At 39.2% G+C, this 18,657-nt stretch overlaps 1 protein-coding gene across 1 annotated transcript in view; it reads left to right on the top strand.

The window, feature by feature from the left end:
* The window catches only part of Lama2 (laminin subunit alpha 2), a 470,233-nt gene that overhangs the window by 249,083 nt on the left and 202,493 nt on the right, over window positions 1-18,657 (top strand). Inside the window, exons 24-29 of the mRNA XM_032895270.1 lie at window positions 7,107-7,343; window positions 9,207-9,350; window positions 10,014-10,193; window positions 10,296-10,484; window positions 10,565-10,698; window positions 13,887-14,004. Of these exons, the coding sequence (XP_032751161.1) occupies window positions 7,107-7,343; window positions 9,207-9,350; window positions 10,014-10,193; window positions 10,296-10,484; window positions 10,565-10,698; window positions 13,887-14,004 (1,002 nt within the window). The remainder of the gene's footprint in view (window positions 1-7,106; window positions 7,344-9,206; window positions 9,351-10,013; window positions 10,194-10,295; window positions 10,485-10,564; window positions 10,699-13,886; window positions 14,005-18,657) is intronic.

Genomic DNA, 18,657 nt, shown 5'->3' with positions numbered 1-18,657 from the left:
ACAAAGTTTGGAGCAGAGACTGAAGGAAAGGCCGTCCAGAGACTGCACCACCTGGGGAACCAGCCTATATACATACAGCCACCAAACCCAGACAGTATTGCTGATTCCAAGTGCATGCTGACAGGAGCTGTCTCCTGAGAGGCTCTGCCAATGCATGACAAATACAGAGGCAGATGCTAGCAGCAAACCACTGAACTGAGAACCGGCCCAATCAGAGGAGTTAAAGGAGTGAAGGAGCTGAAGGAGCTTGCAACCCCAAGAGAACAACAATATCCACCAACCAGACCTCCTTGGGACTAAACCACCAGCCAAAGAGTACACATGGACAGATCCATGGCTCCAGCTGAATATGTAGCAGAGGATGGTCTTGTTGGGTACCAATAGGAGGAAAAGCCTTGGTCTTGCCAAGGCTGGACCCCACAGGGCAGGGGAATGTCAAGGCGAGGAGGTGGGAAGGGGTGGGCTTATGGGTGGGAGAACACCCTCATAGAAGCAATGGGAGGGGGATGGGATAGGAGAGTTTTTAAAGGGAAACCAAGCAAGGAGATAACATTTGAAATGTAAATAAATTTTTTAAAAATCCAATAAAAAGACAAGGGAAAAGGCAATAAATATATAATAAAATCTCAAAAAACTATCTTATTCATAGACATAATAAAACACAACTGTAAAATTAGAGACTAAAACATTAATTTCTAAAAATGCTGTTAAAATGTACCAAATTATCTTGCTTTCAATTTTCAAGAAGTGATTGAAAGGAATATGAAGAGTCAAATAAACTATATTGAGCTTGCAAATATTCTCACTTTTTCCCTGTGGACAGACTATCAAAAGTGTTATAACCAGATTTGCTTAGCATCCGTGAGCCATGCGACTGCTATAGCAATATTCATGAAAGATGCCATGGCAGGACCCTGTGGCTTCAATGACATTGTGGTATGGGCTTCAGTGCAGAAACCTGAATCTTATTGAACCCTCTACTTTCCAGGCAACAAGGAGAAGGCTTAAGGACAACTTCTTGGCTCTAGTCTGGACAGGTTAGGAGAGGACACACACACACACGTATGAATTATAGGAATCACGATGACATCTATATTTTGCTTTTTCTAGCCTTGAGAAAAGAGAACTTGATTTTCCTTCTGTTCCTTAGGGTTATGCTTTTGTAGTTTCTCTCTCATATTGCATACACCCAAAGTTTGTTCTATTTAGTTGCTTAATAATAATAAATTGTATATGCTACTGTAACTTGTTAATTTGTTTATATTGATAGGCAGTTTGGAGCATACATTAGTAACTTTGCTATGAACATTAGCGTGGGAGTTAGCAGTCTATTCATAAACCACAAATTTCTAATTTCTCTTAAAGGATACTCCACACCTCTGCCAATACAGACAATTCTATTTATTCTATTTTTATTTGAATTATTTAGTTGGTTGTGTATTCCTATTTTTCTCCTTTGCGATTCTTTAGGCCAAACAATGGTGGGAATCGGGTTGCTTATTTAATCAGTTATTTGCCATTTGTGTACATTCTTTTAAGAAGTTGATCCCAGTCTTTGTCTCACTTTTCTTCTGAGAACATTTTCCATTAAAATTAATTATAAGAGTTTTGTGTATTCTAAATATCTGTTCTTTAACACACACATGAAATGCACACGTGTAAACCAAGAGTGTAACTAGCCTACTACTTAGTATCTTAATCCAAATCTTATATGTATGAACAAGTCTGTATCATTTCTTTTCTAGATCCTGTTTCTTATGTTTTTCCTTGGAACAATTTGTTTGCCTAAACCTATAGATTTCTTTTGTTGTGTGTATGTTTTCTTGTAAAAATTTTATCTCTTAAATTTAGATTCACATTACACATTTACTATAAATTTTTATCTAGTGTGAGGAAATTAAATTTATTCTTTTATGTCTAATTTTTCCAACAGCATTTGTTGAAAAGACTCCCTTCCTATTGAATCAGCTTGCTTCCTTTATCAGAGTATCTGGTCTCATGTTCATGGTTTTGAGACTTTTCTATTTCCTTATTTAACTTTATGAATATTACAGTGACTTAATTACTATTGTTTTATAGCAAGGAATGGATCATATAAACCCTCCAGCTGTATTTCTCATTCCCAGCATTTCCTGGGTATTTAGATAAAATGTATTGTAGGTTTCGTTGGATTCCTTTAAAGAGTGTTGGAATTTACCTAACACTGTTCATTCGCTGATCATTTGACCCTTAGGAGTCTTGCTTATATATTTTCATGGGAAGGTGCTACAAAGCCTAGTGCAACTGATAACCCTTCTGAACCAAAGCATTGTTCAGTTTCTCCCAGTTATAGTCAGAACTATTGAACAGTTTAAGGTTTCTGTGAGGTCTAAAAGTGTTTCCTCCTAGATGTCTTCAGTGCTTCACTTTCTCCCAGCATGGTTTCATTTCTTCCCTGTACACATCTGCATCAACCCCAGCCCCACACATTCTTTTGCATATCTCTAGAGTTCTCAGTATAGAACTCCCGTTCTGAGCACATTATGCTTGCTCCTGTAAATTTTAGCTTCTTCAGATTTTCAAAACAAGTACCATTTGTCTCTCAGATCAGCTGTTTGCTGGGCCTTTTCTTGGCCTGCTTTCTTTCTAGAGGTATAGCCTAGAAGCTGCCTCTATTCACAGTCTCATTTCCTTCTCTTTTCTCAGAAATATCAGTTCTTTGCCTTATTATCAAGTATATCTAAATGCATTTTTCTTGTGTTTTGCTGTTATAGTTTAATGGCTTAAACACAGAATTAGTTTCCAAAAATAAGTAGGGGTGTGGGGTGTGTGTGTGTGTGTGTGTGTGTGTGTGTGTGTGTGTGTGAAATATAAAAGGTTCAGGGATGATCTAAACTATCTACTGTGTTTGAAGCATTAGATAAGGACCAATCAGTCACACGGAGTTTGGGAATAAAGAAATGTGACCACAAACTATGGTCTTTCAAGCACCCTGGCAATATCTTCTAGACAGGTGAACTATATTCTCAATGGAGTAGGTATAAAGTATCTTTACATGATAAAAGGATTCCCTTCCCCACCTCTAAGGAAGGAGATATGGGCAGTCAATGGCTTCTTGGGGAGGAAGGGTCAGCTTTATTAAGGTACAACTCCTCATAAGCTGTCCATGCCCTGGCGGCTGGCCCATACTAGAAGGATATTGTCAGCACAAATTAGAGCTGATGGGTTATTTTAAAAACCTAAAAGGAGAACACACAGTAAGTAGTAGGTCTGGAAAGTGTTAGCAGAAAGAGGATTGAGAGTGAATTTAATAAAAATACATTTTTCAAAATTCTCCAAGAATTCATAAAAATTTAACTCAAGGTGAACACTGGCCTAGAATACCCTGACCTCAAAAAGAATTACAGTACTGATAAGTGTTTAAGGAAGTTAAGACATCTGGCTTCAATATATGACTTGGCATCATAAACAGTGGACAGAATGCTCATTTTCTTACTTCTCATGGTATTATTAAGTTTGAAATTCTATAGTAGTAAATTTTCGAAAAATGATACCTTTTCTCAATTAATTTGAAAGTTTTTGTTGAGTGCAAACAGTGGTCTAAGTTTCTAAGTGATTTTTTTAAAGTCAAACTCAAGTGTCTACTCAGTCACTTGGGACTGTTTAAAAAAATACTCATGAGAATGCATATGAACAAATACTAATAATAAAATTCTTAAAATTAAAGCTGATTCTTTACAGTCAGTATATAAATCAAGCAGATATGTGCTTTCATGTCCCTGAAAGTTATTTTGGGATATTCTTTACTAGTCACTGAATAAACATTACTTTGAATTTTATTATGTTGAACTATTGTTTAAAAAATCAAAATTTCTGAGTGAGTATACATTTTTCTATTAGGATTTATAAAAATCCATGTGGCTATTAGAAATTACTTATGAGCATGCATTCTACTCGGGTGACTATAGTTCAAAACGACATTGATTTGAGATTTAGAGACTTTTGTGCTTTTTTGCCACCAAGAATTGCTCCATGCAGAGGTGTGAGCATGCACATCATTTGAGCTGCCTTCGTACGAGAATATCCAGCCTGCCATCATTTAGTCATAGAGGATAGGAGAATCAATCCTCTGTGGCTAATCAAGTCTTACATCTAATTTTAATTTAAGTTTGATATTGGGTATAGTGCTATCTAAACATACACTTGACTGTCTCAGTTATTCCCACAGTAACTTCTCAAATAAACTTCCTGATTTGGACCCACACCAAGGTCTACTTGTACTGTCAGCAACATTTCAAGAACTAGTTACTTGATTGTACACAGCAAAGTGGTTAGAAGACATTTCATACTTTTGTTATCTAAACATAAGGATGTTCTCTGGAACTTTTTTAATATCTACCCCATGATGATAGTTTCCATGCCATGTCATTATTATTTTTCTGGTTATTTTAAGCAAGACTATACATACTAAGTGAAATGGATCAAATTTTTTTTTCTGTGAACAACTAAATCATTTTAATTTTGAAAGTTCATTCTACATCTGATATTCTTTAACAGTGAGTTATGTGAGTGTCTTTGTATTAATCAGGGTTCTCTTACAAGACATAGCTTGCAGTATGAATAGAAATACATATTTATATTAAAAGGGGACTTCTTAGGTTGGCTTATAGGATTTGGTCCAGCTAGTCCAAACAATGGTTGCATCACAAGGAAAAACAGAGAATCCTGTATTTGCTCTGTCCATGAGGCCAGTCACTCAGCAGTCTCACTCTGGTCCTGGAGTCCTGGACAGTTCCTGGAGAGCTGCTTGTCTTCAGTCTACATTGGAATGCCCACAAACCTGGCTTTAATGACAGCCAAGAAATGACTCAGCCACAGGAGAGTTGGATTTGCCATAAAGACGGAGTTACAAACAGGCAAATAGTGAAGTTTCCTTCTTCCGTGAGACTTTAGGTGGACTGCCCCAAGGTACAGTCCAGATTTAAACTGGGCCTTCTTGTTTTAAATAATCTAATAAAATCGCTCACAGGAAAGCCCAGAGCTTGGGTTTTATTTGATTCAAGATGTAATATAGTTGACAAGCAAGATGAGGCACCAGAGCCAACCCAGTGGTTTATTCTCTGTGTTGGAAACTGTTTGTTAGAAGGCCCCTTCTTGCCGCATCTCTCCCTCCAGGAACATAGGACTCTGTTGAGTTGGAAGCCCATTCCTAGCTTGACTATTGGGCAGTCTTGAGTGTCCCTACATCCTTCTTCAAAATTAGGAAAAGGTGCATCTGGCTTTCTCTCTTACTTTCTCACTAATCTGTACACTCCTGAAGAACATGCTCATTCAGATCTCTGTCCTGTCACCTAACTGTGACTGGGCAAGTATGAAAACCTCTTACAACTTCTTTCTCATTTTCTGTGAAATATAACAAAAATGACTCCCTTGGATATTCATGACCTCCTCGCAGCATCTCCATGAGTTGGGCATTGTTTCTTGAGCATAGGAAAACCTGACGCATCAGGAGCTGAAGTAACCTGACTGAGGCTGTATGGCTAATAAGTGGTTGGTGTAAGTGAAGCACAGGTCTGGACACATAATTTTGCCACTGTACAGTGTTAGCTATCACACGACAATAAAGTTCTGCTGCTTACTGAATTCATGTGGAAGTAAAATAAAATGTTTAGAGTGTGGGACTGAAAGTGTGAAAATGTTCATATAGTTCCAGGCACATGATGAATTCTCAAGTTCTCAATAGCTTATTTATATTTCAATTTCAATTAAATTAAATTACTAAATTTAATTCCTCCCATATTCAGGAGGAAGGAATACAATATAGAAATGGGTTGTTTGTTTTGGTTTTGTTTGAATTTTTTTAAAACTTATTTATTATTTATATCAGTACATTGCAGCTGTCTTCAGACACACCAGAAGAGAGCATCAGATCCCATTACAGATGGTTGTGAGCTACCATGTGGTTGCTGGGATTTGAACTCAGGACCTCTGGAAGAGCAGTAAGTGCTCTTAACCGCTGAGCCATCTCTCCAGCCCTGTTTTGAATTTTTTTTGACCCATATAATACCTTTTGTTCCCTTTTATTGTTATGTTTAGTATAATTAAATAAATGGAAAGGGAAAGACAGCCTCGTCCACCCCTGCAAAAAAAAAAAAGAGAGAGAGAGAGAAAAAGAAAAAGAGAAGAAAAAGAAAAAAGGAAAAAGGAAAAAGGAAAAAGGAAAGAATCCATATTTGTAATATAATAATAACCGTAGTACATATTGCTAGTATAAAATAACATTTTAAGGATAGTTTTTAAGAGTGTGTGTGTGTGTGTGTGTGTGTGTGTGTGTGTGTGTGTCTGTGTGTCTGTGTGTGTCTGTGTGTGTGTGTATGCCTGCAGACAGGCACACATGCACCATAGCATGAACATGGAGTCAGCTCTCTTCTCACCTTGTAAGATGAGATTATTTGGCCTGTACACTAGCATAGCACTACTCTCTACCCCTGAGCCATCTCATTAGCCCTCAAAACTCTCCAGGGCAATTCCTCTCTCAGCCTCTTCACTGCATAGAAATGAAGAGACAGGAAAATAGTTTGTTAACAGAACTGAGGCCATAGTTAGTGTGCATGGTGCTTGCCACACATGAAGCCCTACCCTTGATCCCCCAAACCCACAAAGACAGGTTGCCAGGTGATACCTCAGGCTCCTGTAATAAACAGTATCTCAAAAAATGAGATGGGTAGTCCTTGAAGAAGGACCCTTGAGGCCAGCCTCTGCCACATGCACCTATAGGAAGATGTGCACACAAACTTATAAGCACATGTGCACACATACATACACACATTGGTGCACACCTCAAATAAACAATATAATTAAAATAACTTAGATTAAAACAAAACAACAAATCAAAGCCTACGTTTTCTTTCTTATCACATAGCATTGTGATTTCTAGATTATCACCCATTTTTCTAAATGCAGGAAGCTTTTTAATGCCATGTTCGCTAATTTCTCCCAAAGAACTAAATTTCGACGTTATGAAGGATTCAAGAGATATGTGCATAATGGGATTGAAATGTTAGGATTAAAACTTTAAGAAGTTTTCTATGCAGTTAAGTCAGCAGTTGTTTTTCTCCCTTCCACAGGTTTGTAACTGCAGCACGGTGGGGTCCTTGTCTTCACAATGCAACGTAAACACAGGCCAGTGCAGCTGTCACCCAAAATTCTCTGGTTTGAAATGCTCAGAGTGCAACCGAGGTCACTGGAACTATCCTCTCTGCAGTCTCTGTGACTGCTTTCTTCCAGGGACAGATGCCACGACTTGTGATTCAGAGACTAGGAAATGCTCCTGTAGTGATCAAACCGGACAGTGCACCTGTAAGGTATGAATGACTGAGCTGCTCCAAGAAAAGGCACCATTCACTAGACGTTCTGTCACTTGGTTTTACTTTTATATTATTATTATTATTATTATTATTATTATTTTATTATTATTATTTATTTATTTATTACATTTCAAGTGTTATCTTCTTTCCCGGTTTCCTGTCCCTAAACCCCCTATCCCATTCCTCCTTCCCCTTCTTGTATAAGGGTGTTCTCCCACCCAACCACCCACACCCTCCTGCTTCCTGGCACTGACTGTCTAGTCTAGTCCTGGCAGCCTTGCTTAGTCCCTGATGAGTGGGATCAAGTTTCTCTCCATTTAGTTTGATGCTGATTAGGTATAGGCCTTTAATTCCTGATCTTGCCCAATTCCTTCTATAAAACCACAATTACACTTATACCTAAACCACACAAAGACCCAACAAAGAAAGAGAACTTCAAGACCAATTTCCCTTATAAATATCAGTGCAAAAATACTCAATAAAATTCTCGCAAACTGAATCCAAGAACACATCAAAACAATTATCCATCATGATCAAGTAGGCTTCATCCCAGGGATGTAGGGATGGTTTAATATATGGAAAACCATCAATATGATCCATTATATAAACGAACTGAAAGAAAAAAAAACACATGATCTTCTCATAGATGCTGAGAAAGCATTTGACAAAATTCAGCACTCCTTCATGTTAAAGTCTTGGTTTTACTTTCATTCACTGTTTTCTGTTCTTGCCTCATTAAGCAATGCAAACAAACCTTCATGTCCAGACACAGGTTTCCTTGACATGTGCTCATTGGCATACAGATGCCACTTTTCAAGAACTACTTTCAACCCAAATGCAACCTTGTCTCTGGTCAGTACACAGGGTATAGGCTCCACAGTGACTGAAGTTGTTTTGCTTCTGTGTTCTCGCTTAAAGACATGTCTGCACAGTGGGCAGTGGGGTCTTTCAGGCACAGGCAGAGAAAAGCCACAGATGATAACCAAGCTCATCGCAACCCCTTTCTCCAGCTGTTAGTCGGTAGGCACTGCACACCGAAGCATATTTATTCCTATGTAAATCTAGTAAAATTTCATTACATGTGAACACTGACATTACAAACAGTGGGTAACTATGTGAAAATTTCAGCCCTCATTAAAACTGTTAAATGGTGGAGAAAAGCAGCCAATTAAAATGGGTTTTTAATCCTTTATATATTCCTGAAGAAAAAAAAAATCAATCCCAGGATAAATGTGGTTAAAACAGTGTCACAGATAGCTTTTCAAGACAAAGTCTATGCCTAGAAAGCCAGCAAAAACAGTAGACAGAAACCTGGGGAGTAAACAAGCCATGGTGAATATGACCTTGACTTTAAGAAAATAGCCTCTATGTGAAAGACCCTTCTTAAACAGATTATCATGCTCTATACATACACACGCTATTATGGCGATATGTTACATTTGCTGCATGTTGCATATGTGTTATAATATAGCAATTATATAATATTAGAGCAAATATATAAATGTGGAATTTAGTTTCCTTTTTTTTATCGGTGGGAATCATTGGTTTCATTTGCTTTTGAAAATTTCATTACTCACAACAGAGTTGTATTAAATGCACAGCTTAGACCTCACAAACAGTATAGAGGGCCCTCAGTAACAGATACATTTAGGAATCAGGTACCTTTCAAAATCCCAGGAGATCCTGACGGGGCTGTGAACTCAAAATACCATTTGAGGTATGCGTAAGTAGCCTGGTCTTCATTCATTTGTTTGGTGTTCATTAGCGAAAAAGGAATGTATCGTTGTTCCCTGTTCTTAAGTCGATTTCCCTTATAATAACAATTACAACGAACCCTGAAGGACCCTCCTCTTTCTTCAGGTGAACGTGGAAGGTATCCACTGTGACAGGTGCCGACCTGGCAAATTTGGACTAGAGGCCAAGAACCCACTTGGCTGCAGCAGCTGCTACTGCTTCGGAGTCACCAGTCAATGCTCTGAAGCAAAGGGACTGGTCCGTACGTGGGTGAGTAAGAAGCTGCCGAGGCATGTAATGGTATGGCGCTCCTTCCTTCAGGAATCGTTTAGCCGGGCCCTGAGGGGTAGTACCAACTAGCAAAACATTTAAGTAACCTCATCCCCTCTGTGCACTCAGAAATGGTAAAGGCTCTATGTGCCATTAGACAGTCAGTGCAAACACCTCTTGAAAATTCTTCCTAGGAGGTTGTTCACTCGCTGCTGATGAGGAAATGGCAGGCGGAAACCGGAAGCATTGTGGTAGCTGGAGGCAGCTACATCCTGAGGAAGGAGGCACTGAAGGGTGACTGTGGCCATCTAAAGCAGCCCCGTAAATCAGAACATGTTACACATCTTCCCCCCAGCCATAGGACACCGTACATTGTTTGGATGGCGCCGTGCTTATTTTGACTGATTTCCCTTTGTTTCTCCAGAATTTAATTTCAACTTTTGTTAGTGGGAAAAAAATATTGCAATTTTCAGAGACTTTGAGTTTAGTTATGGCAACTCATTCCAAAGCATCATTTCCTACCACTCTCGACAACCACATCTCAGTTCATTTTCTGGGACAACTCCCCAAAGTGGGGACAGGACTTCCTGTCCTCAGACCTAGCTTTAAAAGAATGCCCGAGAGACTCATATCTCACTTCCTGTTAAAATTTGACCTGTGCAGGTGACTCTGCGTGATGAACAGACCATTCTGCCTCTGGTGGATGAGGCCCTGCAGCACACGACTACCAAAGGCATTGCTTTCCAGAAACCAGAGATTGTTGCAAAGATGGATGAAGTCAGGCAAGATCTCCATTTGGAACCTTTCTACTGGAAACTCCCAGAACAATTTGAAGGGGAAAAGGTAAAAATACCTCACACGTGAACTAAATAAACATGGAGTAGGAGTCAGGTCATTAGAAGCTTGCCTCCTCATCTCTATTCTATTCTATTCTTTTCTTTTCAGTTGATGGCCTACGGGGGCAAACTCAAGTATACCATCTATTTTGAGGCCCGGGATGAGACAGGCTTTGCCACATATAAACCTCAAGTTATCATTCGAGGTGGAACTCCTACTCATGCTAGAATTATTACCAGGCACATGGCTGCCCCTCTCATTGGCCAGTTGACACGGCATGAGATTGAAATGACAGAGGTAAAGTTGTTTTGATGCAAAGATACTAACGGTTTTTCACTCAGTTCTGTCACGAAGGTGTTTCTGGTTCTCATTTACAGAAAGAATGGAAATATTATGGTGATGATCCTCGAATCAGTAGAACTGTGACCCGGGAAGACTTCTTGGATATACTGTATGATATTCACTATATTCTGATCAAGGCTACTTATGGCAATGTTGTGAGACAAAGCCGGTAAGGAAAATACTTAAGTTCTTATTCTAGGGTCTATAGGGTTGGTCAAGAAGACATCGGATTAGAAATCAATAACTGGTTGGTTTGTGACTGAGGCCAAAAGAAGGCTCCCAGTCACTTGACAGGGGATGGCCATTGTTTACCCCCAAAATAAATAACATAAGAACAATATTCTTACATTAGTCATGGTGAGTTAAATGCACGAGGAGAAAGTTCAGGATAACACATGCTGTAGGTCACATGTAGGTAGCGGTAGTGCTGTATGTCCATTATAACACTGTTCAGAAAATGACCTTGAAGCACAAAGAGGAATAGACAAGGTCAGGTTGGTCCAGTCCTCCATCCCTAAACAAACACATGTGTCCACGCCATTAAAACATGTATGTTTATTTACCCTGGATAGCATGATGTACGTTGATTGAAAATCATAGCAAACAAAACCAAGCACAGATGAAGTGATGAAACATATATGACATCAAGGAAGCCAAACAGGGCACACTTCAAAAAAAAATGATTAGAGAGGTTCATTAATACAAGGGTCATTGACAATGGCACTTGGGGCCACATTGGAATCATTTTCAATGTCAGCATTCACTGAGGGCTTTGGTTGGAAATAGTCTCAAATTTTTAAAGAATGAATGAGACACGAAGAATGTAATATTGAAATTGTGAACACTGTTTTCCATGACTCTAGTCACACAGTGATGGGAGGACCCAGTGATAAAATCAAGGCATGTTTGTCTCACTGGACAATGATGTAAGCATGTTTGTAGATTATGATAAAGGTGGCGATTAGAGAAAATAGAATAAAATGCATAGAGAGAACAATGGAGGCTCCAGGAGATTTTTGACAAGCAGAAGGAATCCTCCAAAGAGATGAAAGGAGGATTCACACAGATCTAAGTAAGTTTCTTGCCGCAGAGGCTAAACATTTTGTTAATTTACTCAATAACTCAATGTCTCTTTTAAGTCTTATATTCCTTTTGTGTTCAGGAAAAACATGGAGACCATAGATGTTTGTAAATTAGTCTTGTGGCAAATGAATAGACCAAGCTAGAGAAAATAGAAGAAGCCTCTCATAATCAAATTAATGAATCTAAATATATATATATATATATATATATATATATATCAGATATTCATGTTGTGCTAAGCATACACACAATCTTGCTTAGGACTCGCTCTTGTCTAATAGAAGATTTAGTTGCTCACTAGATTGGTAAAGGAGCTTTCAGTGAAAGATCATCATGAGCCAAATCTCATCTTCTCATTTATATTAAAAAATATTTATATTTTTATCATAAAGATAAAAACATGTACTGGAAACAAATCACTGTTTTAGAATAGCAAAATACATCAGTTATAGACACCAAAGCTGGCTTACATGTTAGATATGCAAGTGAACTACTTTGCAAATTCCTCCAGACCACCCTAAGAGTCTAGTAGTTTACAGCACACGTTGTTAGTGTTATTTCAGGGACCAGAGTTTTCTTCATTTTTCATTATATATCACTTTTTCTAAGCCCTATCAAAATTGTATATTCACCAGAAAAACAAATGAGGCAGATACATCACCAGCACTTGAATATTTAAGATAGGGGAAATATGATAAAAGTTAAAATATCCCCCAGTAAGACATAACCCAACATCTTTATCATTACATAAACTATGGCAATGCCAGAGTTTACGGGTGAGTTATGTATGTAGTAACTTCTAGAATTCAGTATGCATTTAAGTGGAGGCCATATCCAGAAACAAGCTAAGCCATTGCTTGCACTTCCGTCCTCCTCACCTCTCTACCCTTTCATCCACATGTGAGCTCTTCTAACCACCTGAGAAACAGTAGTCACAGCAGAGGATCTATTGTTGCCACTCTTCAAGAGCCTTTGATTTTAAGCCCTGCTCTCTCGTAAGCATGTCTGTACAAGAAATTGAAGGAAGATGATGTTTATATCTTCTACAAGTAGCTATGGATCCCCACAGAAGGTTTCAGTGGAATGAAGACTAGTCAAACAAATAGTGGTTTTTCCTCCTGCATCACGGAGTCCACAGGGAGTGGAAGAGTGAAGGCGTTCTTATCAGAGAGGAGTGGCTGCTTACAGCTCTGTGCAACCCTTGCTACCACGATGCTGCTTTAGGCGAGGGAAGCAAAACCTGCATTTTAGCCCAAAATTGGTTTTGTAAGGGCTCCCAAGCGCTCATCACAATGCTAGTGAAATCAGCATGTGCATTCATAATTCAATAAAACTTACCTACACTTGTTATAAAGTTTATGATTCAACCTCCTTAAGCTATCGGAGGTGCCTTTTATGGAGGCAAAACTACCCAGTGTCTCACTTAAAAGTTTATTTGCAGAACATTCTCATGTTGCAGTCAGTCAGTCATGAAATAGTCTGGGTTTATGGGCTGCATATATTTTAATGCATAATTTCAAATTAATGAAAAAAGTACTGGAGGATTCACTGGGAATGTTTCCTTTACCGTAAGGGCTTTCCCACCAATAGGAAGTCACTTGAAGGATTTATTTAATAAAGCTAATAAAATATTAATTTGGAAGGCACCTTATCCTTTTAAAGATCAGGGTCAGATGATGCCTGGCATTGTTTTCTAGGGGTTTTTCCCAAGTTCTCGAAAGGACATACAGAGGCTCCAGAGGAAGAGAGTAAATTAAAAGCAATCTCACTTGTGACTACAGGAGACATTCTAAGAGACGGTGACCTTGGGTTGCCTGTTTGAAATAATATAAATGTCTAATTGATCGGCCATGTCTGCATGAAGCTACTCACATTTCGAAAACCGAGGAGTAAAAATCCTTATAATAACTTCTCAACAGGATAGCAGACATCCAATTTAGTAAACTCTTTAGGATTTATGTGGATATTTTCCTAATAGATAACCTCAGTCTGAGAAGAAATAAAAATGCAGTAATTGGACAAGGTAAATGAGCACCTAGAACTTAAGCGACTTCAAAACAGTGTAGTTATTAATGTGATGGCCCCATTTCTACAATATGTAATTTCATGTTACCTTAATAAACAGATGTGTTTTGGTTCATCGAAAGAAGCAAAGAAAAGAATTTACCTGTGACTGGCAGAAATCTGAGGGGGGAGGGTTTCCTTAAGCCTTGAGTAGTTCTTGGAGGCTATATCTGCTTGTGTGATCATTAACTCCGCTTGCAATCTTTGTAGCATTTCTGAAATCTCCATGGAAGTAGCCGAACCAGGACACGTGTCAGCAGCAAGCCCACTGGCAAACCTGATAGAAAGATGTGACTGCCCTCCTGGCTATTCCGGCTTGTCTTGTGAGGTAAGCTAGCTGCTAGGAACTCCCTTGAGCTCAGCTCCCTTCCAGAGCCAAATGGGCGTCCTTCTCAAACTTCCTCTGCCCTTGATTTCCACGTGTACTCTTAGCCTATTTGATTATTAGTCGTGCATATTGGCAATATGTTATTGTCATTGTTAGCTTGTAAAGAATCTTAACTGGAGGGAAATATCTGATTAAAAGATTTGTAACAATATGCCATAGCCAGGGGTAAGCGTGTCTCAAAAGGCTGGCGTGTATATCCCATCTATCTTCTTGGCACCATTTCTGAGCAGTTAGGGCGTTTAAATGGTAGTGATTATGAGATATGGTCCTATCCAGTTTGAGAGTGTTTTTTATATAGAAAAGACAAAACGTCTACACTAAATAGCAGGCTGTTCCATTCAACATAGTCTTCCTAATTGTTTCCACGTGCTACCCTCATTCAGTTATCACAATTTTAAAACCATTTTTCTTTCCTTTATTGGGTTTCAATTATATTTAGATTGGCTTTTTTCTATTTTTTAAATGTTTTTATTAATCACTCCATTCGTTTGTATCTCATATAACCCACTTCCCAGTTACCCCCTCCACCCACCCACCTCTATCCCATGATATCCCACTTCCCTGTTACCCCTCCACCAGCCCCAACCTACATCTGCTTTCCCACTCCCCTTTACCACTATAAGAGTGCTCCCCCCCCCACACACACACACTCTTCTACCCCTCTCCTCCAGCAAACCCTATGCTGGGGCATCAAGCCTCCCTGGGACCAGGGGCCTCCCCTCCCATTGCTGTCAGGAAAAGCCATCCTGTGTTACATAGAATCTGCAACCATGGATTCCTCCAGGTACACGCCTTGGTTGGTGGGGTCTAGACTCATGTTAGTTGCTGGCCAGACTTCCTCAGGAACCGCCATACAAGGTTTGGCAAGTACGTCTTGACCATGGCAAGAGTCTGCAGTCATGATGTATCCCCAGGTGGGGCAGTCCCCAGTTGGCCCTTCCTTCAGTCTCTGTTCCATTTTTTGTCCAAGTTCTTCCTTTGGATAGGAACATTTCTAGGTTAAAAACTTTGAGATGGGTGTGTGGCCCCATTTCCTGACCAGGGACCATGCCTATCTGCTGAAGGAGGTCTCCACAGGATCTACCCCCACTTCTCTGTGCATTTTGGCTAAAGTCATCCCCCTTGGGTCCTGAGAGCGTCCTGTTTCCCTGGTGTCTGAGACCCTCTGGTGGCTCTCCCTAATTCCCCATCCTCCCTGCTACATATTTGTGTTTGATTTTCTGGCTTTCTATACCTCTCTCATATCTTCTCCAGACCTTGATGCTGCCACTCTTATTTCCTCCCCCTCTTTTCTGTTCCCCTTCTCTCCACCTCCGACAATCGTCCTGCCCCCCCCCCCCGCAATGTAGGACTGAAGGTATTCTTCTGAATGCCTTCTGGTAGTCTAATCAATTTCTACAAATACTAGTTTGTCAAAAGAATACTACAATATTGGTAAGTTTGAAGAGATAAGGAACTGGGATGAATTTGAACTTCTTCATCAAGTACTAGAGCTATTTGTATGAGGACTAGGGCTGAGACCTTGCATAGATATCTAAAGCTCTAGAAACTAAACATGATAAATACTCAAGACTGGGTAATTAGTGGTATTCCATAACCTGCCATTCTACAAATTCCTGACTTTAAAGATTTTTCTGGGACCTACTGTATCCCGCATTCTGTCTCATTGGTCACATGAATTAGTGCCCTTTGCATGAGATTTGATGTCATTGATGTTTCCTCCTACTACAGATTAAGACTCTTATGACAATTATATAGGCTGGGAACCTTAAACAAGTCACTAGTTTGTGGTCACTGGCACTTGTATCAAGTCAATACTATGACACATGTACTAATTATAGGTTTATGTGCTGATATATTTTTAATGTAGTTTAATCTGACAACTTTGTAAATGAGATTTTGGAAATTTTCTCAAGAATGGCATGCATGACTCAAGGCCAAAGCCAAAGTGCATCTTGAATATTCTGAAGTGGGGTGGGTGAGAAGGCTCTGTGGGCAAAAGCCCTTGCCACCAAGTCTTTACCACCCGACTTGTTGAAATTTCCAGGACCCACGTGGTAGAAAGCGATAACAAACTCCCTCGAATTGCCCTCTGATCTCCACATGCTTATTGTGGTATGCATAAACCAAAGCACACACATATAAATTAAATAATAAACAAACAAACAAAGTCGTAACTCCTGTCTCACTTCACCACTTCAGGTTCTTTCGCTGACTTATTGCTGAACCCCAGGGTTTTACCTATTGAATCACCTCAAGGATTAATATAAATGAGAATTCACGGAAGAAAAACCACACTGCAAATTCAATGCTGTTAGCTTAGCCACCACTGTATGACTGCACAGTGTTGAGAGAACAACTTCATGGGATGACTAAACTGCCTTGAAGTAGCTCCGTCGCCTGCTCAAAGGGAGATATTCATTGTAACATGCACACTTGAGTCTCATAAACAATCAAATAACACATCTCTTTATTAAGCAGTAGTTTCCCCTGGACGTGCATTTCTATGCAACACGAACTATTACACTTATCTACATATGCCTTTTAAACGTCGGTGGAACGTGGCCGGAAAATGAGGCAATGCACACACACACAATGGGCTAACATTTTGTAAGCAGGAGAGATGGATGCAGAAAGGACACATGGAACTTTCCAGAAAAAGGGAATTGTGTTTCATTGTGTGGCTGCACTGCTGGAAAGCTGTGTGAGTTTGACCAAATCCTTTAACTGCACTGGCAGTCATTATATATAATTATTGTTATGTAGTTATCTAAAACTATAGGATAGAAGTTCTGAAATTTCTGACTTGGTAACGTAATTTTCCTATGGAAAATATCCAGATCAAGCTTGACTTCCGGTATCTTGAGAAGAAAGATATTATGTATCCATTTCTCCCCACTTATTTAATACGATTCTCTTCATATTTCAACAAAAACAGGAAGGTAATAAAATTATTTCACTACAATCTACATTTATCCACAAATTTCACATTATATGTTTGTTTTGTGATTTATAGGCTTTCTAAGAAGACTAAAACACACTTTAGCATTGACATTTTCATGACTTGCCCTTATTTGAAAATATGAACTAGCAGAAATTAAGCAAATGCAAATGAAGGTAAATGGGAAACGCCTAGAATGTAGCCTACATACGTGTGAACACTCAGCTCCATCTGTGTCCCGTGAGCGCCGCTCCTATTTACAGACACCGATCACAGTGAGGACTTAGTGGAGAGATTATGGAGATAAAGGCTTATCTCTCATAATAAGACACCTGACATGTTCTCCACACCCCACTGCCTCTAATCCATTATACATCTTATTTATAATTCATTTTGATTCTAAAGTGTAATTACCCAAGCATAAAATCTAATCATCAAAGCAAGAGCTAAGGAAGGTTTTGAAATAATCCAGCCCGTTCCAGTAACATATGCTTTGGGTTATGAATACACAAAACGGTTCCTTTACAACATCTTCACCAAGCGTGCAGAATCCTACAGATATTTACATTTGGTAAGCTAACAACTTCATATGTTTAGGCAAAATACGATTGCAGGAAGACAGACTTAAGCATTGCCATTTAAAACGCAGCCAGTTACAAGGATACTACTCTTCTGCCTATTGCTCTCCTCAGCACAGATTCCTGTCCTTGAAAGAGCTAGTTCTTGTGATTTATGATCACAATAATTTGAAGTGGAAACTAGATTTCTTATAGAAGTCAAATAAAAGGTTCTCTCTTTGTATCATACTTGTTTCCAGAACCCCCATACTTAGCCAGTTTTCTAGAGTAGCTTAGGGTATGATTATTACCTAAACCTATAATCACTTTCAGTTACACACAGACACCGTTATTTATGACTTTCCAGCATTGTGTATATGGCATTCTGCAATGATATAACAGACAAGAAGTTTAATAATGATGCCTACTTGATGTTTTGAGAGTTCTACTCTCTCAATTCCTCTTCCCAGGTCTTATTTGCTTGGATCAGAGTTGAACTGGTATCTATTGGTTTGAGCAAAGTCCCCAATGCATACTTACTAGTCAGAAAATTCAAAATTCATAATATGGAAAGAGTGGGCCCCTTCCACATGCATATTTCCCTCAGGGGATCCTTTATCAGTTCAGTGTCATGGCATATGGGAGACCTGAGGGCTTCTTTCATGTAGTACGTTCTTAACAGTGGGAACATAATGTGAGAACTGTGTCACTAGGAGATTGTACCCTATGCAGATATCATGGCATGCATGTGCACCCAGTAAGATGACTGTTATGTTCCCAGTCAGAGAAATCTATAAGGCCCTTACTGTGTACATGGTATGTAGTTGACAGAAGCATTGTTTTGTAACACGTTACAGAGAGATGGGTTGTGCTGTCATTTTCTCTCCTGAGAACGTTAGAAAATTTCTTGCTGCCTTTATTTTTTAGTTTATTCTCAGCAACTACATCTGAATCTTATCTGGGACAGAGCAGTTATGTTAATTTGTAGAAAGCATTAAGTATGTGGATTAATCCCCACAACATTCCTATACAAGAATAAAGTTTACTGTACACGTACTGTGTCCTGTACAACCCCAAACACGTCTTATGGCATAC

Source organism: Rattus rattus, chromosome 2 (assembly GCF_011064425.1).
Source record: "Rattus rattus isolate New Zealand chromosome 2, Rrattus_CSIRO_v1, whole genome shotgun sequence".
Classification (NCBI taxonomy): Eukaryota; Metazoa; Chordata; class Mammalia; order Rodentia; family Muridae; genus Rattus; species Rattus rattus.
This window is presented reverse-complemented; position numbering and strand designations above follow the sequence as displayed.